Raw genomic sequence first — 23523 nt, forward strand, 5'->3', positions numbered from 1 at the left:
TGGTGGCATTTCTCAGTCCGCTTTTTCTCGTGTGTTGCCAGTTGTGCTCGATGTATTTTTGAGATGAACACCCAAGTACCTAATTTTCACTAAAGTCAGGGTGTACTTACAAGCCTTGAAAACACATTTCTATGACATTTCTGGTTTTCCCAGCGTGAGCAATAGACTGCACACATGCGCCACTAATCCCTCCAACTCATTCTGAGCCAACCACAACTCAACTCCTGCTATTTATTTGAACAATGTCGCACGACTCTCGCAATGCTTTAGAGCTCGCTAAGAAGACAAATATTTAAATTAGTATATTGTGGCTCTTTTCATTAACATATTTTCTCTTAGTACATATAAGAAAATGTATACTTTGCAACGAAAATGTAAATTGCGGTATGTTTGCGCTGCGACTGGACCATCTTAGTACATCTACCCCTTAGTATGATCTCTAATCTTTTTCAGAAAAGTAGCATAGGAAAATGGAAATCACGTCCTTTGTAAATGCTGGCTGAAATAATCTTCACCATACTTTTTATTCACCCTACCTCACAGGGTCTTCAAGCAGCCCAGAAGGAATCTCAGATTAAGGTTATGGAAGGCCGACTAAAGCAAACCGAGATAAACAGTGCTACTCAGAACCAGCTCCTGTTTCACATGCTGAAGGAGAAGGCAGAATTTAACCCTGAACTGGATGCTTTGCTGGGTAACGCATTGCAAGGTAGTTTCCGCAGTGTGAAATCTTTTGGGGAATGCACGTCGTTTCATTGCATGTTTCACTAGTGCAATGATTGCTTTGCTCGGTGCAATCTTTTGAATAGATGCTGTATTTGTGTCAAACAAAAATGCTGTAAATCTGGACTTTTTGGTCAATTATAACTAGGGACCTACCTAAATCGCGATTTCGCAGAAATCGTGAAATTGAGGGGTCACCGCATAATTCACCTCTTAGGGGGCAATGCATACAAACAAGTACGGAGAGGAAAAAAAAAACAAAAAACGTTTGAATGAACTACTGCACAACGCAAGCGACGCAAACTACGTATCTTCCTTCTGTAGATTCCTTCGCCGTCCCTTTACTAATAAAATAAATTATTGGATGGGACAAATAACATGACAACGAACGTGCTGCATACTTTGACTTTATTAAGGTATGCCAGATGCCTTTGTGTAACCGAGTTTTGGAGCTGTTTCTAATCGATATCCACATCTGTATAACTTGGCAAAGCTTTGCCTTAACTTCCAACCAATTCAGTGTGTGCAGAACGTGCAGTCTCAATGTATGGGCAAGTCAACTACAGGGGGATGCCGCATACTTGCCTTTAACAAATGACAGCACTCTGTTTTATTAAGGAAGCTAGTACCACTATTTTTAGGCTTTATAGTGTTCTGAAATACTGTCTACTTAGGTTTATTTAATGTTTAAACAGGTCCGCGAAATCCTAATTTTATTCCGCAACATACCCGTGAAAAATACGTAAATTTACCGCGATTTAAGTAGACCCCTAATTATAACATGTTGTAACCCTTTATCTTAAACCAAGAGAATAGCACTGAATGGTGTACAAATCAAATTTAAGGAGGAATGTATCACAGTTACCTCCTAATGAAGGATAGACAGACATCCACTTTCAGCCGCAAAAATAGATTGTTAAAGTCCCCTTCAGAATATGCAGTAGCTTTAACATAAGGGCAATGTCTTTGTAAGAAGAATCTTTGCTCAAGCCTAAGTGCTGTTTGATTTAATCAGTTGTATACAGATTTAATGATGAAGAGGTAATTTGACACCTTATTTCAGGTGTTTTTTTTTCCTAGCATTCTGACAATAATTATATTTGATCCACATGTTACTGAACATTTGAGCTGAAGAGTTGATTCACTTATTGCAGCATCTATTCCTATTATGGTTCAAGTTACTTGTCGCCTTAGTTGTTTTTTTTTTCTTAGAGGATGTGATTTGATTGGTGTGTTGCTTTTTGTTTCCCTGTTGCTTGAATTCACACAGAACTAGGTAGCATACCAGTGGGTAAGTATAAAAACAAGCCTCTCCTGTAATGCATAAAAGCATGGGCTCCCAAACTAACCAAACTCCATAACATGAAAATGTGCATGTAATGTTATGTTGCAAAGCTTACCATTGACAACTTGCCACCCACTTTCCATTTTAAGGTCTCGCTCTGTACTTGAGCCATTTTTAGTTGTACATGTTAACAGTCATCAGCAATACCCAGTTTGCAGTGCAAATGGAATGTGTTTGCTTGTCTAAAGAGATGGCCTCATGTTCACATTCCAAATACATCATACTAATGTTTTAAACCCTATGCATTTAAGAATTCCCAGAGCACTTTCACTAGTTCAGAATTTATAACTCAATTTATTCTTTTGAATTCAAAGATGTTATCCCCTTTTTGCTCTTTTGCTTTATGTAAAGTGTTATGAGATTGCGCTACAATGCTACTTTTCTTTGCATTAAAAAATGTCAGCTTATTTTCAGCCATTGTGATGAATAATTCTGATTGCTAAGGATTGTTCTCAATGCAGGGAAATACAATGCCTGTGGCACGTTTCTACTACAACAGTATTAACTAAACTAAGTATCAGGTCAGGTTCAACCTGGAACAAAAGTATCAGGAAGGCTCTGTTTTATGTAAATTAAGTTCAGTAAATGTTTTGGATCTCAATTCTGCTACAAAAATGAGGGTGTTGTAGGTTCAATTTTAAGTTATATATTATGGTACAGTAAACCAGTTATTTTTTAAAAGATTACATACTAGTAACTGTAAATTGTAAATTGTATTTTTTACAATTGACCAGAAAATGGAGATGAAAGCAGCAGTGATGAATCAGCCCACAGCCCTGCTACAGAAGGAAGGTAACGTTTTTAATTCTGTAATAAAAAATAAGTACTAAAAAGTACTTTCCATAACGCAGAGTCCCACAATATCATGCACAAAAAAATGTGTTTACTTGACATGGAAAGCTGGCCAAATGATTTTGTTCCAAAACAAATAAATAGGCTTTTTATTTGTTAAATCCTGGATCCCTAGAATTTCGAATGCTTTACTTATTGCCCCCCACCCCCACCCCACTGGGTATGTTTATTTCTGAAGGCAAGATTTATTGGATGCGTCTGTCTGTATGTAAGCACGTCACAGTGTAGAGTTTAATATATAACTAGTAAACCACTTACTGAGTTGTGGTGAAACTTAGGTTGATTCTTTAACAAAGGTTATTGGTAGTGTCACAATCTGGAGATGTATGGAGGGACGTGTTTATAAGTCTGTCTGTACATACTGTATGTCACACTTACATTTTGACATGTATGTAAGTATTGGGGATGTATTTATTATACTTTTCGTAGCATTAAGGTAACTGTAGTGTTTTTCCAAATTGTTCTTTTTATTTTAGTTCATTAACATCTGACCTCATGAAGCTCTGTGGGGAATCCAGACCAAGAAATAAGGTATGCAACTTGTGAAATCTATTTGTCCAGATTTAAAAAAATTAAAAATACATAACAAATAAATAAATAAATAAACATGGTTGTGCACTATAAATTACACAATTGAACAACGGTTCAACAACAATTGGGGTACGGTATCCATACCACAAATACCACCTCCTCAGATTTTTCCTTGTGTCCACAAGTTTAATGTTACTTACGTGAACTGTCTCAGGGGTTTGTATCGATGTATTCTGTGATATTGAGTTATTATCCTCATCTGCATAGTGTTGTTTTGCTGGAAGACTGCTTATCTAGTTGTACTGGAACCTGCTAGGGACATTCTTTAGCTCAAGTTATTAAGTGTATCAGAATCTGGGGGATTATGGGAGTGTTTTTGTCACACTTGTGCATACAGTGGATGTAGATCATGGTGATTTACTTTTTCAGGATTCTGATACTTCAGCACTCATTTTGAATACAAGGCCGTGGCAAGGGTTGTATGTCATGAACATGCTTGTTTATAAAGATTTCTATATGAACACTACAGTGTATAAATGTTGGTTTGTACAACCACCAAATCCAATGTTGATGTAAAAATACACTCTCCTATTAAATTGTATTGCAGGCGCGAAGAAGGACAACTACACAAATGGAGTTGCTCTATGCCGACAGTAGCGAACCACCTTCTGATACTTCTGCAGGGGACTTCTCTGTACCTCTAATGCCTGTAGCAGAGGGGCAAGAGACTGGGAGGGACACTGAGAATATTGGTGCATCTGCTAGGGAAAAAGAGCTCATGCCTACACCATCTGGCTTGCCTTCTAAGCTGGGCAGCATGTAAGTTTGGCTACACTGTACTAACTACCTCTGCTTTTTGCATGTTGCAGCTTTCTTGCAGATTTAATTCTCTGTGTTTAAGTAAAACAGTTTTGCTTCAATACAATAAAAAAAAAAAATATCTGGATATCTTTAAATTATAAAATCAATATGACATTAAATATTTTTCACTTTGGCCTATTATTGGGAAGATACCAATATCTTCCTTGCATTATACAAAACTTAACATGATGTGGCAAATTATTTCAGATTTCTGGTTTTATGTTTAATTTTATTTAAAATTTTTTTTAAAAAAGTTAGTATATGCTACTGAAAAAAGTTTGCTTATTTGCATTTAGCATCCCTAAATATTACATTTTTTTAGACATTATTGCAATGCTATATCTTAACCTGTAGGGGATTTAACATTTAAAAAACAGATTCAGAACACATTTTGGTGGGGTATATTTTTTTCCACAATTAAAGACATAATTAATTTATTGTCATAGCCATAGTTATGAGATCAGGCTATTTGTGTGCTGCCTTATATTGAGAGTGGCATTGTGGGGCAAAAGGGAGCCATGACCATGTTGCATTGTAACTGGTTTAAAGTGGGCACACTGTATTGAATATGGTTTCATACAAATGGACAGTAAATTTAAAATAAATAAATAAAATGAGCTCATGATTCCTTCCTGGTACTGGTACTGCATTAACACTTGCCTGGCTCCATGAGCTTATTGCATGAACCTCTGGTGGCAGTTTTATTACTTTGAAACAAGATACTAGGCTTACTGACGAACACTGAATATCATTACCCACTTATGTGCTTTAATATTGCTCAGTAAATTGGCACAGTTGCTGCTTGCTTAAAAAAAAAAATGATGGTGTTGGTTAAAAACAAAATATTTAAAAGTATTAAATGTTACTGGACCATAAAGAAAATGCAAGCCTGGTGAAGATCAGTCATTATGATTTGGGATAAAGTAATAACAGGTAACTATATTTCTTAAACATGCATGTCTGCTGATCCGCTTTGAAAGTTTTTCTGTGTAAAGGCGCTCAGGTTTATTCAGTTACAGAATAGAAGTTTGTCAAAAACACAAAATAAACACTTTCAAACACCTAACAAAACAAGTGGCTGCCTTTCACAAGTGAAATATGGTTATCCACCATGTGGGGTGCCTGCAGCAGGAACATCTAACTAAGCTATACTTTCAGTTGTCATGACAACCTGATACACTCTAATTCTTAGCAACGTGTGAGTAACATTGGAGATTCAGGGTCGCTCAGCTGTCCACTGAACTCTCTCTACCTTCTGCCGTAGAGGACTAAAGATACAGAAGCCAATCAGCTTCTCCTCACAAATGAAAGCTTGGTTGTTTTTAGTAGAGCAGCTCAGCTATATAGCCTGCTAAATCTGGTGTTGACTGTACTCCATTTGTTACCGGTCCTTTTTCACACAGAAAACAATTATTCAATTTAACATTTAATACATTATCTGCTGAGCCGCCCTAACAAGCTACAAGAAATTTGACTATGCTCCGGTTTCTGTCTTTGAACACACAACTTTATTTACATTTCAAACATGTGACAGGGACACAAACGTTCTGCAAATTGCTATTTGATGATTTTGAAGTTGTTATTTACTTTGCACAATAAAATTGCTTTTTTAATGAAATATTGCATTAGTTCCAGACAGTCTTTGACAACAGAGAAGAGAGCCCCTGAGCCATCACCTTTGACCAGAAGAAAGATCTATGACAAGGGGCAATTAGCAGTGGACAAAACCAAGAGCAAGGAAACAAAACTGTAAGAAGTATACTTGAGCAGACTAGTGACTAACCCAGTTGTGTGTACTAATAGCAAGTTTAGTCTTTCCATAAATGACATGTAGTTTGAGAAAAAGCATGTGGCAACTAATGGAAACAAAAGCGCTTTGCATGAGTTTGATTCCCCAAATGTCAAATCATAACATGAATGTACCACATTAAATTAGAAACTTAAACTGTAGATATTCTGTAAAGACTGCTTCAAGAGCATAGCATGTGTCAATTGGAAAGCAAAAAAAGAATACAAAACATTTGAAAGTGCATTCATTGTCTGATTTTACTGCTTCTTCTAGTCATGTTTTGATTTTTGTTTTTACTTGCAAGTCCCTGTTCACCTGATGCAAATGAAAATACAAAAAAAAAAAAAAAAATCCATCATAAAAATTCTTTTATAAAACAAAAAATGAAATAGTTTTCCTTTTACCTCCTGGAGGCATTGGTTTGAATCCGGCTGAGGATACAAGGGGGAAAAGTTGGTAGTTTCAGCTTTGTTACAGTATAAACCCACCACAAATTTGAAGGCAGTGTGAAAAAGACACGGTAGTGATTTTTATGGGCCTAGAGAGAGAACTTCTGATGCTGTGCATCCACCACGTTTCATGAGCATCACAGACACCGTCACCACCCAATCCAAAAATTCTGCAACTAACCTTGGCAAACTAACCCCTTACTTACTCCTAACAGAATCATTGAAAAAAGGTTTTGTTACTATATCCTCAGTAATTAGGTAAAACTTGGACAAACAATGTATTATTTCACATTGTCAAATCAAAAACGACTGTAGTAGATTTGTTTCTGTTTTGTCTTCAGTCAAAAGTAAATGAAGTGAGTATCATGGTAAACAGTGACTTCAAATATACATAATACAATGAAGTGTAATCTGGAGAGCTTGGGCCCTTTGAGTCACCAGCTATGTGTCCTACAGATTTTCTCTTATAATAACTACCTATGAATCCAGTTGATACTTCAGAAGCAACAAGAAGTGGGAAGTCTTTGTTCCTATGCAAATATACGCTGTTGTTACTTCATAAAAGGGAGCCTACAGTATGTGGAGAAAATGAGTAATTTGTTGCTCTGAAAATCCAAAAAGTTAAAATATTGTGTTGTAGCTCTGATTCAGGAACTTCAGAAGCCAGTTTGTCACCCCCTTCCTCTCCTCCAAGCCGACCGCGTAATGAAAAGAATGTTTTTAGTTGCCTTACTGTTTCTCAGAGGAAGTCAGCAGCTCAACAGAATAAGTAAGAGAATATTATTAATATTTAAACGGTAACTTCAACATTTAGTTATAAAATATATAAGGTAATAACACTTATCAAACAGTCTGTTTCATTTTTATCTTGCTTGTATAATGTGTTCTCTTATTATGCTATAAATCTAAATCTTTTTTACCCCCTTCTTATTCCAGTTATACCAATAGCCTTGTAGTATATACAATGAGTAAAAACCAACAAGAACCCTTCACTCCTGACTACTTTCTGTATTCAAGAGAAAAAACATCAAAAAATCGCGTTTTATAGCCATTGAAAGCCATTTTAACCTGTCGGTGCCTTACATATACAAGGTCATATTCATAAACTATTGGCGAATATTTTCTTTGCATTTTCTAGATTGCTGATGTTTTATGAAGAATGCCTCCTGTGTACAGCATGTAAAGATAAAATGTTGTTTGCTTTTGGTTAATCCTTGTTTTTTGTCAATTTCATTCCTCTCATTTACTTGTCTTTTTTTTCTCTTATCATTTAGGTTTCAAGCCCCTTAATTAAACTCCCCAAAAAGTGCCATGTCTCTTAATGCTTGCAGTTAACATACCGAGCTAGTTTGAAAAATAGTCATTAAGTACTCCACATCTGAGACCCTAATGTGTGCCTATTATCTGTAGTGTTTAGTATGAAATTGGCCTCATTTTTTAATAGCGCCGTTCAACCAGCAAAACAAACCAATCTTTTTGTATTATTCAGTGTTTTATTTTTAAACAGACATCTTAATATTTTGCTTTCATTGTGATTTGTTAAATTATACATTACACATTACGTCAGTTTGTTTGATGGGCTCTGCCTTTTCCCCTTTCAATCGCACTGCTATTTTATTGTAGGTTTGAAAATGATTCCTCTCTGTCGGAGGTAGACAGGTACTTTATTTTCTTTTCTGGCCATTCCTTGCTGTTTGTGTGTTTGTACCTTTATCTTTCCCAGTGTGTGAGAATGATTTGCTGCATGTGGCTAGTGGGCTGTAATGTACTGTACATGGGTATTTCTAGATGCATCCAGAGATTTTAGTGACACCTACACTCAGCATGCAGATGCAGTTTAAAAGAGCTTAAGTGAGTTCCAGTGTTGGAATTTAGATGTTTCGATGATTCCTGCATATTCTGTAATGTGTCTGATCTTGTTTTATCATTAGGGGTGTAATCAATCCATTCCCTGCTTCAAAAATAAGGAGTACCCCTCTGCAATGTATCCATGTAGCTGAAGGACACACTAAAGCTGTTCTCTGTGTAGATTCAACAGATGATCTGCTTTTTACTGGATCTAAAGGTGAGAAGTGCTAACATGTGGGGGAATATTTTGAAGCAGGTTATTCAACTTCAAAAAACGTTTTGTTGTCAAACAAAACAGACATGGAACAAACAAGTATCGTGCCGGTGTAAAACCAGCACGGGTAGCAATGGTTCTTCTCTTTCTATTTCTCTCCTACCCACGACTCCCGTTCCGCCTCTGAACACACCTAACCCCATTCAGCCAAAGATGCTTGTTTTTATGTTGTGGCCGAGGGATTCGCTGGCTATTAATTACCTAGTTTATCCCTCGACCACATTCGGGACTGGTTTTGTACCCCGTCACAGCAATGTATGCAGAAGTATGTGTTCATGTGATCCACCATACCTACTATGTATAAGCTGTGTGAGAGCTGTGATCCACTATTCAGCAACAATCTTAGGAAAGCAGAAGGATCTCTGTGAATTTACAAGTGGCATGAAAGTGGTGGCCATGCAACTGGTTCATCCCTCGAACCAGGTTGACCAGCGTGCGCATCAAGGGGTCTCATGGGTGCTCCCAGGATGCTCCTACACACAATTAAAGATGATTATACCTCTGTTATTATAATTGGAACAACACCCTGTAATAAACTGAGTTTTGTAATAAAATGATAAAAAGCTAAAAATGAGATAAAATAATTAGTAAAGTAGACATTTTGATAGTTTTAGCTTGACAGAAACTACTAGAACAATGATATCATTGATATTGTTTGATGTGCGTGTGTTAGCCTTATTGTTTATGTTTCTTTCTCTCCAGATCGCACTTGTAAAGTTTGGAATTTGGTGACTGGACAAGAAATAATGTCTCTTGGAGGCCACCCTAACAATGTGGTATCTGTGAAATACTGCTCCAGCCTGGTCTTCACAGTCTCCACATCTTATATTAAGGTGTGGGATATAAGAGACTCTGCTAAATGTATACGGACTCTAACGTAAGTATCGGCTTTGAATTGTCTGATTTTACTAAGCTTCTAATTGAAATACAGTACTGAAACATGCAACTGATTTCCTCCAGTATAAAATGGTAGATGGGCCTTTAAGAGAGCACATACTGGGGAGTAAAGAGCTCACCAGGGGATTTGATCCTGGGTTGGCTTCTTAAAGCTGGTTATAATCTGCATGTTCCTCTAGTTCTTCAGGCCAGGTGACACCCGGAGATGCCTGTGTGGCCAGCACTCACAGGACTGTTACAATTCCTGCTGGAGAAAACCAGATCAATCAAATTGCACTGAACCCAACTGGCACTTTCCTATATGCCTCCGCAGGAAATGCAGTGAGAATGTGGGATCTCAAGAGGTGAGGCGACAAAAAACAGAAATGCAAAGTAAATTAAACAAACTGTAAGCCTTTAAAGATCGAGGGAATTGTTTTTTGAGAGTGGAATTTAAAAAGGAATAAAATGGTTTAAACGGTAAACTATAAGGAACAATAATTTAACAGCTCCTCCCTGCAACTAAATTGTTAATGTGTTTGTTATACTGTTACAATTAGTGGGTCAGTTGAAGATCTGATCCGAGTCCCTTTTCCATGTTTTCCTTGTTCCTTAGGTTTCTGTCTACAGGCAAACTGACAGGTCATATTGGACCTGTCATGTGTCTTACTGTTGACCAGACCGGGAATGGACAGGATTTAATCATTACTGGGTCAAAAGATCATTACATAAAGGTATGGGAAGAACAACGCTGGAAATCAATTGTATAGCTAAGAATTGCGTAGACCTCTTCAAACTATAAGTGTAATGTGAGTAAATCGATTCATACAGGCAAGACTCTTTCTATCAAATGGTTATGAGGAAGCACAAAACGTGTAATCTGTAAACTACCACTTTTTTTAAACTTGGGTCACTGTGGAACTATGATATCCAATTTGACTCGTAGATCAGTCAATGAACTGCATATATATATATATATATATATATATATATATATATATATATATATATATATATATACACACACACACACAGTGCCTTGCAAAAGTATTCAGACCCCTGACCAATTCTCTCGTATTACTGAATTACAAATGGTACATTGACATTTCGTTCTGTTTGATATTTTATTTTAAAACACTGAAACTCAAAATCAATTATTGTAAGGTGACATTAGTTTTATGTTGGGAAATATTTTTAAGAAAAATAAAAAACTGAAATATCTTGCTTGCATAAGTATTCAGCCCCTGTGCTGTGGAAGCTCCCAGTTTACACCGATGAAAGAAATTGCCCTAACGAGGACACAATTACCTTACCATTGGCCTCCACCTGTGAACCATTAAAGTTGCTGTCACATTTTCTGGATTAAAAACCCCACTGTTGAAGGATCATTGGTCAGGCTGTGAATCTGAAGGAAAATGAAGACCAAAGAGCATTCTACAGAAGTTAGAGATAAAGTAATACAAATGTATAGATTAGGGAAAGGGTACAAAATAATATCCAAGTGTTTGGATATCCCAGTGAGCACAGTTGGATCAATAATCAGGAAGTGGAAGCTGCATCACACCACCCAGGCACTGCCAAGAAAATGTCATCCCTCAAAACTCAGCGCTCAAACAAGAAGGAGACTTGTGAGAGAAGCCACAGAGAGGCCAACAATCACTTTGAAGGAGCTCCAGAGTTCAGTGGCTGGGAGTGGAGTAATGGTGCACCAGTCAACCATATCAAGAGCTCTGCATAACACTGGCCTGTATGGGAGGATGGCAAGAAAGAAGCCGTTACTCAAAAAGTACCATCTGAAAGCACGTCTGGAGTTTGCCAGAAAGCATGAGAGTGACCCAGCTGCGATGTGGGAAAAGGTTTTGTGGTCAGATGAGACCAAGATAGAGCTTTTTGGCCAAAACTCAAAGCGCTATGTGTGGCGCAAACCTAACACTGCCCATGCCTCAAGACACACCATCCCTACAGTGAGGTATGGTGGTAGCAGCATCATGTTGTGGGGATGCTTCTCATCAGCAGGGACTGGGCATCTTGTTAAAATTGAAGGAAGAATGGATGGAGCAAAATACAGGGAAATACTGCAAGAGAACCTGCTTCAGTCCACTAAAAAACTGAAGCTTGGGAGGAAATTCACCTTTCAGCAGGACAATGATCCCAAGCACAAGGCCAAAGCAACATTGGAGTGGCTTAAGAACAAAAAAGTGAATGTCCTACAATGGCCCAGTCAAAGTTCTGATCTCTGAATCCCATTGAGAATCTGTGGCACTATTTGAAAATTGCGGTCCAACCAACCTGAACAACCTGGAGCAAATCTGCCAAGAAGAATGGGCCAAAATCACTCCGACACTGTGTGCAAAGCTGGTACGTACTTACCCCAAAAGACTTAAAGCTGTTATTGCAGCGAAAGGTGGCTCTACCAAATATTAATGTGTGGGGGTTGAATACTTATGCAAGCAAGATATTTCAGTTTTTTATTTTTCTTAAAAATATTTCCCAACATAAAACCAATGTCACCTTACAATAATTGATTTTGAGTTTCAGTGTTTTAAAATAAAATATCAAAATGGGAGCAGTACAAGCTATGTAATCAAGTCAACATAATGCATGTTACAGTGAGTAGACAGTAAACAGCTTCTTGTCTCACATTTCCTATGTGTTTTGAACAGCTCCTTTCAGTCTTTATACACAAACTGCTGACTTTTGAAGGGAACAGGCATTCAGGAAAGGATAATAACAAAATAGTATTCTTTGTTCCAGATGTTTGATGTAACAGAAGGGGCTCTGGGGACAGTCAGCCCAACACACAACTTTGAGCCCCCACATTACGATGGAATTGAGTCTCTGGTGATTCAGGGAGACAGCCTCTTCAGTGGATCCAGAGACAATGGCATTAAGAAATGGGACCTTTCTCGCAAAGACCTCCTCCAGGTTAGAGGGCTACAATGTAGAACTTCTTGAAGTGTTAAATGCTAGGTTTTTCGCATGTTGATAAATGAGTGTAGGCATACGTTTCTTTAATGGAAAGATGGCAATACTACCTTAAAATACATCTCAATCTAAAAGTATACTGTAACTATAATAATTAGATTTCAATCTCGTGGTTTACAGTTGCAACATATTTTTAATAACACTTATTGGCTTAATTTTTTAAAAAGCTCAGTCTCCTCCACACATTTATGCATTGTTCACTTAAAGTCAGAATTTCAGTGGTGTGGCTTCAGTAACAGGATTATGGAGTGGATTTTGTATGCTGGGTTTGTATTTTATATTTAGGGCTTCTGATTTTTGGTTTTAACTGATAAAACCTGATAAAACGCCCCAGATACAATTAAATCGGTGGATAGCCAATAAACACCTGAAACACTGTGGAAATGGTTAATCAATTCACGTTGACTTTACCCTATTCCCATAAAAAAATAAAACCTACTACAAAAATAATAATAAATACATTTATTAGAGTCTGTTCTTAACTAGTATTTCTTTTTCCAGCAAGTTCCAAATGCCCACAGAGACTGGGTCTGTGCTTTGGGGGTTGTGCCTGGCTGCCCTGCTCTTCTAAGTGGCTGTAGAGGAGGTGTCCTCAAGCTGTGGCATGTAGACACGTTTTCACCACTGGGGGAAATGAAGGGGCACGATAGTCCTATAAATGCTATCTCCACCAACTCCAGCAACATATTTACAGCATCAGAGTGAGTATTTGTCAGTAACGTAATAGAGATTAATTATGGGTAGTGATGCCACTACGTATTTTAATAAAAGACACACATTTGAGTGTCTTAAATATCGTTGAGTGGATGAAACGGCAACAGAAAAAAAAAAAAAAAGATTCTTCAAAATGCACATGGCACATTTATGTTCTGGTGTTTAGTACCATAACCAAATAAAAAATAATAGCAGATAACAATGAAAATCTAGCAGCAGTTTCCTCATGAACCTATTTGTACAAGGATTTAATTTAAGATGGTAAATGGCTTATTTCTGATAATGAGTTTGAATGCCATAATAATAATAATAATAATAATAATAATAATAATAATAATATAATCTTTATTTTGTATAGAGCCTAAATGCAGGCATCTCAAAGCGCTGAACACTTTAGAACAATAACACTAAAAACAACAAAACTAAATATAAACTAAATATAATTGAACCTAGTCAAGATTAACAGGTGTTCCAGATCTTTAGCCACTGATGATGTAAAGACACCATAAAACCTGCTGGATAGGGGCTCTCCAGGACCAGGGTTGGAGACCCCTGATTTAGAGCCTTATAAGTTAACAATAGCATTTTAAAATCAATCCTGTTAATGTTTTGCAGTGATCATACAGTGAAAATATGGCGAGCCCGAGGCAGTCTCGATGGACAGGCTTCTGATGCTACAGACGCAACCGATGAAGTCGGCAGCAACTAAACTGGAAAGAGGAAGACCTCCTGAAGATACTGTGAAAGGCATGCTGCACTCTATGCACTTTGCTGTGAGACAGTGAGGAACCTGTGATAACTGGAATGAAGACAACTGAAACCCATCTGCTTACTGAATAAGTGTTACTGTTCTTCAGTGCTGTACTTCAAGGAATCTATATTCAATTAAAAAAACTTCTAGTTTCTTCCTCCAGCTTCCCGACACTAGTTTCTGTGTGCAGACTAAATGGTTGTAACTACAGCAGACCACTATAAGTAGTAGTAGCTTTTGCAGCATTTACAGCAATCAATACAGAATTGAAAGGAAATGCTTACTCAGCAATTGTGCAGTGAAAGCAGACCTTTGGGAATCCATGATTCTTTTATCCTTAAGCTGGTCTTCATTGGAGGGAAATAAGTCGTGTGGTTTTCAAAGGTCTGGCTAAAAAGAAGTTATATTCAAATGTATTACTGGGAACAGCTTAATGTCAAGTGAAATATCCTTATAGTGGCTATTTCTCAGCAAATAAGCATAGAGCTCTGAAATCTGTAAGATGTGCTTTTGTGTTTGAAAATGATGGGTGACCAAAGTGTGTAAAACTGTTTTAGTCCTCAGCAGGCTACTAATCTGTTACATTCCAGTACTCGATCCACTGGAGTTTCATGTCATACAACTCCAGCAGCATTTTTGCTTATGTATTTTATTGTCTTAAAAATGTACTGTTTCTTCATAACAACCCCTGTCTAAATGTCACTTTTGTGTTCAACATTGTTTTAACTTTTTTTGCTTTAGTTTTTTTCTGAGCTGATTTTGAAACTATCCTGAATGCGTTTGACCTGTTATTTTGCAACATTTTACAAATTGGACAAGAACTTTACCTGGCATAGATATAAGCTGTATATAGATTTTAGTATAAAGGGAAGAAACATTACACTGTGCCTGTGTGAATGTTGACATGCTGTAGACTGTAGATAATGACCATAGGAGGGTAATATCCAGCTGCTCAAGTTCATACAGTTTTGGGTTTGATTTTCCCACGTTGAAAAGCTTTATGTAATGAGAATGTTTGGGGTTTTTTTCTTTTTTTTTTCAGCGCCAGGAAAAAAAAAGCAACATTTTGTTTTGCCAGATTCAGTGTGAAATAAATGTTATCTGTTAAAGCCTAAAGTTTCTGTGTTTCTTATTGGAATCAAAGAGAAGTGACACGCTCTGTAATGACAACCTACATTTTGAGAATAGCTATGAGCTAAAATGTTTTTGTTTTTTTTTTGTTTTGTTTTTTAACTGTCTGAAATTTTTTTCAAACAAGGCTTGTCATCTTCATTTTAGTTCTGACTATATGCAGTATATTAAGATTAGTCTATTAGAGGAGGTTACATTATAGGGCGAGTCAGTCATGTATACATAAGAACAGAATTGGCTAAAATAATTCCAAACATCCTACCAAATGTCCTTGATCAGCATAAGTGTTGCGTTCCAGAAGAAATCTTAATTAAAGTATTGATGTGTTTCCATTTAAATACTTCTCATTTGCCATAAATCAAATAGGGTCTTATTTACAGTTCGAATAGACACCGTACTGGGGGTGGCCACGGCGGAGCTCTAGGACCTGGGCCATCTGTGCCTTGAGGTCCATTATGTCCCTCGTCTGCTTTGAGCGCTTAACCCGTCACGCTTGTGGAGATGGGAAGTGGCTATGAGGAGTCGACACCCGAGCCTGCACGCAGGGGATATCCTGCAAGGAGCTCTGGGACAATCGGAGGAGCTGGGGGACTGGGGTCCCAAGGGCCGCTGATGGTTCAGCCGCAGGAGACGGACCGTCCGTCCATGTGACCCTAGCCAACCTATTGCGAAGCACCCGGGGCTGAAAAGCCTTGCAGATGTCACAAAAGGTCTCATCCCGACTGCCCAAGTGGCATGCTGGACACCCAGGCACCGCGCACATAGATTGTGACCATCCTCCTGGGGCAAATCTTCCAAAGCGCAAGGCACGGGAGCGCTTAAGCACCGTGTGCACCAAGGTACCGAAGCACCAAGGGCACTGCGTGCACCAGGGTACTAAGTACCGTGTGCAACAGCTATGACCGTGCACCAAGAGCACCGGGCATTCTGACGCTTAGTGTCCCAAGTACCGTGCACACCGAGTGTATGGCTATCATGTGCACTGAGTTTGTTGCTTTATACATTGACAAAGATGATCTAAGGCGAGTGATAGATGAAAAAAGATACTCTACAGACATTTCTAATGTGTGCCTCAAAAGACAACGTAGAGTCATGACCATAGACCATAGAAGGCACGGTATTAGGTAAGATTCCGTGATTTTTGTAATGCAAAAAAAAAAAAAAAACTATGAAAAACTTTTAATGCTTGGGAATAAAAATGATTATAGCAAGGCCTCCCAAAAAATAGTTGTATATTGAAAATGTTAGCATTGAATTAGAATCTGGGGCAACAGGGAAATATAGTGATTTGTTAAATCCAATATTAGCTCAATGAAAAATGATAACAAACTAAAAGTGTTTATATTAGAGTAACAAAGAATTTGGTTGTATTTACTGTGTGTAAAACCACTGGTGTTATAATACTGCTGATAGGCTTGCACAGGTGTTTCTTTCAGAATGGATACATGAAAATTGCAAGTGTATAAGTGTTTAAGATTTTTATACAGCTAACATAAAGTGCATGTTATGTACCCTGAACAATTTAATGGAAAACAACTAAAATGGCTTGTGTCTCTGTTTTAGTCCCCAATCCTTACAGTGTGTTCAAATGGTATACAGGATACATTCTTAATAGTGCCACTAGATGACAGTGTTGTGCCATTTGTAACATTCCAAATAATTAGCAAGTTGGCATTTAGTATCTTTAATAGGCATAGGAAACATCCATATTTCCTTTCAATAAAATACAGTAAAACCTTGATTATCTTAACTTTGATTTTACAAACACCTAATCCTAACAGCTCCCTGGGCCCTGGTAACCTTGTCATGTTGTGTGCAATGCTGTTTGTGCCCCATAATAATGGAAAATGTGTGTGCCACCAGCAAACTATCTCTTATATTCACTGTAACAGTACAATATTGTATGTTATATATTTTAAATGCACAGCAGGTTCATATTGTAATGAGTGTGGTGTATTTTTTGGTAATGTCAGATTAACAGTTAAACAGTAATATTTCTAGTATACAAGCAAATACCAGTTAGCTCAGACAATAGAGGCATTACTGTAATGTGTGTTCTCAATGCAAATAATAGCACTGTGGCAATATTCAGCTATTAGGTGGTGCTCTGTAAAAAGCACATTGTATGTGGAGCTCTTTGATGGTGGATTGAGATATGTCTTGTCAGTGTGATCGCTGTACTATAAAAGGATTGGGAATGACTGGATCTGTGTGTTTGTATATGTGGGGGTAGAATTGTTATTTCAAATGTTCAAATGTTTTTTCTTTCTACTGCATTAGAACATTCACTAAAATATGTACTATTTTCATTACAATGTAATTCAAAAAGTCAGCTGTACATGTAGAGAGAAAACTGAGACTATGAAAATGAAAACTCTTTCCCTTAAATGGGAATCATACTCCTATTGTCTGTACTTATATAGTATAATTCAATGATTTTACATATAAAACACTCGATTGTAAGATAGTAGAAATACTACAGGAAACTAACAAAATTCATTAGAACTTTGATAAATCCTTCTGGTCAAGACCTTTGTCTAACATTTCGGTTAGAAGTTTTCATTATGATCTTGATAAAGACGTGTAGTCAATATGTTTCTCTTAGGATTCTACATATCTTAAAATGGATTGCTTCATAGTTGATGTTATTTTCACTGCAGGGCCTCAGAGCTGAAAAGCTGCGAATGGAGTGCTCTTAACATCAGACAGAGCTTTGGCACTGACAGCACGCTTCAGAATTCTGTAGGTGCCAATCTGTAAGTGGTTTGGGGAAATCTAATTCCCAGTACTTTTGTTTCCTTTACTTTAAACAGCCTAAAAAGGTTTTTTACCACCACCCTACACATAATAAACCAACTGACATCATTCCACTGCATTTTTTTTATTGTCTTGCTGATGTCTGTTTTGAACTGAATAGAGTCAAAGGATGGCAGCATTTAAACCCGCCACTGCTTAAGCCTTCCCATCAACACAAAATTAGTTTCAGATCTTTAAACCTCCCATACTGTAGATAAAACTGAAAGCAACAAGGAAACTAATTAAGAAATGCCTCTAGGCAGGATTTTAACAGTGAAACAAAATGCGGCAGGGAATTCCAAAGAATAAAAGGCAAAAGTAAGCTGTGTGTAGCCTTTAATGCAACAAGGTTAAAATCAAACAGGGCTGTCTATGTTTCTTTATACTGTACAGTAGGTGAAAACAACAGTAATGTCAGGCTGCAATGTAACAAAAAGGACACTTGATATCTCTCAATGATGTCTTCACAACAAGCTCTAATGATAATCGACACTTTAGGTCAATGTCCCTTGTTTATACTATAATTTAAATGGATTTTTGTTTGGATAACCTTAGGTGGACATGTCATATATCTCAATTATACTTATTATTATTATTTATTTCTTAGCATATGCCCTTATCCAGGGCGACTTACAATTGTTATAAGATATCACCTTATTTTTTATATACAATTACATTTTTTTTTTTTTTTTTTTTTTTTTTTACACATTATTTTTACATACAATTACCCATTGATACAGTTGGGTTTTTAATGGAGCAATCTAGGTAAAGTACCTTGCTCAAGGGTACAGTAGCAGTGTCCACCACCTGGGATTGAACCCACGACCCTCCGGTCAGGAGGCCAGAGCCCTAACCACTACTCCACACTGCTGCCCTATAGCATAGTTCCTAGTTCCAGATAGAGACCACAGAATCTTTAACCTCCTAGTGGGAGACAAATAATCACAACTGCAAGTTATTTCCATTCATTAAATAGTACAAAGAAGATGTTTGTAAACCTAGTATATATTTTACTAACTTGTTAGGGCAGTATTGATTCTTGATTCAGGAACTGATTCTTGAATACACAACTTTAAAGGGCTTCCTGCTGTGCAGTGGAGTTTCTCCCCATGGGGAAAGGGAAGACTGAGTGATCCCCTGGTGTTGCTGTCAGACTGCATACTGTATCTATACTTCTAACCAGACACTGTGACTTTGATTGACAGCTCTCCCTGCATGTTCTCACTTTATTTGAAAGACAGAACCTAGGGTGTGGGGAAAGGTTACAACCTGCCAATTAAGTCCAAGACAAATTCTAGTCCTCCTCAGAAATAAACCTTGAATATGAATTGTACCTTATAAATACATTTTATGTAGCTAAAATGTAATTGGCAAATTATATGAAACCTGCAACGAAAAGCAAGTTAGAGACCAATGCCAATTACCATTTTCAGCACCCCTGCATGAGGAAACAATTAGGTACCATTGCAGGTTCTGATATTTTTTAAATAAAGTAAATACAGTACATATTGACCATTATTATTAGAGACATTAAAATAATGCATTTAGTGCAAGAGTATACAGTTTAATCCAATATGCCCCATTTACCAAATCTACATCAAAATTAAAAGTTCAAAATTCATGGGCATATGTGTGTCTGGAAGGATGACACTATGGTAGAAAGGCCAGAAATCCTGCAGCTAAAATTATCTTACAAACTGGTAAGCAAACAATGCAGAGCTCACAGTCTAAACTATGGAAGAATGTAGCTTGCAAGCATCAGACTAACCAGGAACAGTGTTTTCCTTATATCTACTGAGACTTTTACTGATACTTGTTTGTGTTTCTGTTTCAAAAATGCCCATTATGCCCAAACATCTCATTTCACAATGCAGTTACAGCATTTATTAGATGTAGATAAATGCAATAGCTATAACTCTCTTGCAAGTTGAAGCTCACATAATTTGTGAATGGCCTGCTTGTGAGAGATTAGGGAGAATGGGACTGTGGAGCCTGCAGGGACCATGCAAGCTTTTCATAGTTCTGTGAGGGCATCTCTGGCCTTACCTCATCCCCTGTCATTCAGTTCTGACCCTTTCTCAAGTTCGAACTACCAATTGTGCCAAACAGCACGGGGATTTTGAGTCTAGATTGTGACCAACGGTTTCAGAGTACTTGCATAAACATTTTCTCTCTGCATTGACATCAGTGTTTTATATGTTAGTATTTATTTATTTCTTAGCTGACGCCCTTACCCAGGGCAACTTACAGTTCTATACAAAATAAAATAAATATCAAGAATACCAGTAAAATTAAGAGCAAGATACAAAATACAATGACTTCAGTCCTAACATTACATTATACCACTGGCTACATGCCAACAAATTATAACAATGCAAGTTATTAACACAGTAAAACACTGGTTAGTGGTTTTTTTGCATATATCCAGTGACAGGAATATACACTTGCATTTTAGAACAAGCTATTGGCTCTGGGGATTTGAGGATATTAGAAAGCATCTGTTTGATTTTTACATACACTATATCCATGGAACCATGTATTCAATTGTGATGAAACTTAATAAGGATATTCTTTGGCAGTTACTGTGACACTTACTTTGTACCTGTTCATTTTCATAATACTAAAGCTCTAATTTTGATTTCACAGCAGTGGTGGGGAACATTTGTCTTATGGACATGCTTTTTTTTTTTGGTGGAGAAAACCACCTTAGAACACATCACAGTCAAATATTGCAATATGAAACTCAGAAGACTAAACAGGGAGACTTTTATTTTTTTGGAATATTCACCGGTCATACCAGAAATTGTTGAAACAGTAGGTGTTCTATGTGATGGAAGTAGAATTTATTATCTAATTAGTATGGCTTTTGAAATGTAGGTTTAAAAAATAGGAAGTTAAAATGATTTCGTGTGGGATTTTTGTTTTTTTACACTAAACAAAGTATGCGTTGGTTAGATACGGGATTGAGATATCATGTACTGTAATCGATTTGGCAAAAATGTAACAAAAAAATTCTGAAACTGTGATTAAATATTGATGTTAATTATTCAGTGTCCGTGGTCTATTTTTTTTTTCATTCCATCTGAAAGTAATTACGGATTTTAATATCAAATGCTGCTCTGGCATGGGACCTCAGCACAAATGGAAGCAAATGCAACATTAAAACACTCAAATTTAAAACGCTCTGGAAAAGTCTGTTGAGGGCTTGCCAACTATTTTATTTCATTAAAGCAATGGAGATGAAAAAAGAAGCCCCAATGCTGCTAAACAGTTTGACTGACCACTGCAAAAACAGCTGTGTCTCGTAATGAACAAATTAAAATCAATACAATCTTACTTGTTTGCATTAGCAGAGACATTTCATTTCTAATTCTTAGCAGATGTGCACCGATGAAGAAAACATAAAAGGAATTGTCTGAAAGCCAGAATGAATTCAGTATAAACGTATTCAGTCAATGGCAGGAATATAGAAGATAAAACACTGCATGACAACTATGAATTGAACTACCTGTTGTAAGGTATATCTCCGACATATCAGTATTTACTATGTGATACATCTTTCTTTTCATGTTACATAGTAACAGAACCACAACTGTGACCCAGTTACAATTATGTTCTGGGATTCCCTTGTTTTTGTTTTATCCCCTCCCTTTGTCTACTCCTCAAATTACATTATTTATTTCAGGGTTGTCAAACTTGATTTTTTTTTTTTACCAAGGGCCATATTGTAATGTTCTATTTGATTCATGAGCCCAAACTTGTTTTATGATTTTTTGTTTTTGTTTGTGGAACTAGATAATCCCTGCTTTCTGGGTAAAATACAACATGCAATATAGCTAATGTGTACTACATTAAACTTTACATTCATCGTCCTCTTCTTTAAAGATAGTGTTATGATATAAACAAACACATGCAATACTGACTGGTAATATATTAAAGTTCAAGTATAAAGTATGAATATGAAAAGCTAGATATGCTATGTAAATAGATAAATAAAGAATTTACTCAAAAACAGTTTTCTTCATATATGACATACTGTAACACTGTAATTGTATATCTGTTGTTTAAATATTGTTATGATAGAAAAATCCAAAAGCGTTTGTCTGTTCACAAGGTGGAATGTATAGGGTAGTCACTGAACTGAAAACAAGATCTTGTCAAATATACACAGCAACAGCAACTATGGAAACATGAAACAGGTTTAACTCCTTATTGTCAATAGAATGGAAGATTATCATGCTCCCTTGGTCTAAATCAAAGGGTCAGAGAGCCAATTCTGTGACTGAATGACCATTTTCATACATTCCTGGTGCTATAAAAGTGTACTACATGCACATATTACAAGGCAAATGCGCATTATGTAACACGATAGCAAACAAAACCATTTAACAACAGAACATGCTATTTGACACAGTTTTATCTGTATAAAACAGTGGAATCATCTGATATTTTCCTGCAGTTACAAACACGGTTGTGTTTCCTCCTACGGTGGCTCATGAGGACATGGCAAATGGTTATGTCAAGATCACAATACTGAAATATTGATAGCTAGAAATGCTCTTTTAAGCTTGACTTCCATTTGCCATGTCCTCAGTGAGCTACTGTATAAACTGTTAGTTATAGATCTGGAATGAAAAACATACATTTAAAAGTAAACATTTCTTTTTATGCAGCACTCATTTGACCACTTGCACGCTCTGTATATATACACTCAATGAAGCACAATGAAGCAGACTAACAACAGCCTCCCTGACCTAGGGGAGCATAAAGGCCAATGCAGCACTCCCTGTGCGTTGACAGCCAAGATCGGCAACTTGAGGCGAGTGAGTGGGATTTGATCAGCAACTTGGCGGGTACAGGATTTGAATCATGCTCACATGACTCACCACTGCATTTGCTTTTCTTTCTGTAAACCTGCTTGAATCCCTTTTACTTCAAGAAACTGGAATACACAGGAGCCGTACAGAAATATATCCTACTGAACATCTGGACATTTTGGCCTTTAGCATATTTTAAGGTTTATTATGAAGCCGTATTTGACACGTGTGAGATCATTTTGGTGTCCACTATGATTACGGTAAATCTGCATTTTCAGTAGCAAATTCAAATAATACAAGTTTTAATAATAAAAGCTTTTTACATTCCAGTAACTGAAAAAAAAGTGATCTTGTCGATTATATTATATGATATTACTTTTGGCATGTATGTCTGTAAATTACATATTAAAATAACCTTATAATTAATAATGATTGAACTATATTATTATTATTATTATTATTATTATTATTATTATTATTATTATTTCTATAATAATAATAATAATAATAATAATAATCATCATAATAATAATTCTGTTTTTCATTGTGGTCAAAGTGCTATGTAAAATGTGCCTGTATTTTGCCTGATGTACAGTAGGTAAGGGCTCATAAAAGTAGTTATATACATTCTACGACTATGCAATTAATTTACATGACAAGTCTATGTGTAGATGCAGAGGTATAAATAGTATCCGGCATGCACATGGTTAATCCACCCTACCACTCTTCTCCGTTGACTTTCCACTCATCTGAAATCTCCAATGAATTTAATTCGATGCCC

General features: G+C 36.8%; 1 protein-coding gene across 10 annotated transcripts in view; it reads left to right on the plus strand.

The window, feature by feature from the left end:
• LOC117419846 (kinesin-like protein KIF21A) overlaps positions 1-15107 on the plus strand; it is a 60348-nt gene extending 45241 nt beyond the window's left edge. For 4 of the 10 annotated variants that reach the window (XM_034033115.3, XM_034033119.3, XM_034033116.3 and 1 more), the window contains 14 exons: positions 544-709; positions 1994-2014; positions 2803-2860; positions 3397-3451; positions 4059-4270; positions 5942-6061; positions 8174-8209; positions 8482-8615; positions 9375-9549; positions 9749-9913; positions 10165-10282; positions 12303-12473; positions 13035-13234; positions 13863-15107. In XM_034033115.3, the coding sequence (XP_033889006.2) occupies positions 544-709; positions 1994-2014; positions 2803-2860; positions 3397-3451; positions 4059-4270; positions 5942-6061; positions 8174-8209; positions 8482-8615; positions 9375-9549; positions 9749-9913; positions 10165-10282; positions 12303-12473; positions 13035-13234; positions 13863-13956 (1725 nt within the window). In that variant the 3' untranslated portion in view covers positions 13957-15107. Of the gene's footprint in view, positions 1-543; positions 710-1993; positions 2015-2802; positions 2861-3396; positions 3452-4058; positions 4271-5941; positions 6062-7190; positions 7320-8173; positions 8210-8481; positions 8616-9374; positions 9550-9748; positions 9914-10164; positions 10283-12302; positions 12474-13034; positions 13235-13862 lie in introns of all 10 variants that reach the window. The other 6 variants (XM_034033118.3, XM_058986069.1, XM_034033121.3 and 3 more) reach the window with 4 other exon arrangements.
• The last annotated feature ends 8416 nt before the right edge of the window (positions 15108-23523 follow it).

The sequence above is a fragment of the Acipenser ruthenus genome, chromosome 14, assembly GCF_902713425.1.
Source record: "Acipenser ruthenus chromosome 14, fAciRut3.2 maternal haplotype, whole genome shotgun sequence".
Classification (NCBI taxonomy): domain Eukaryota; kingdom Metazoa; phylum Chordata; class Actinopteri; order Acipenseriformes; family Acipenseridae; genus Acipenser; species Acipenser ruthenus.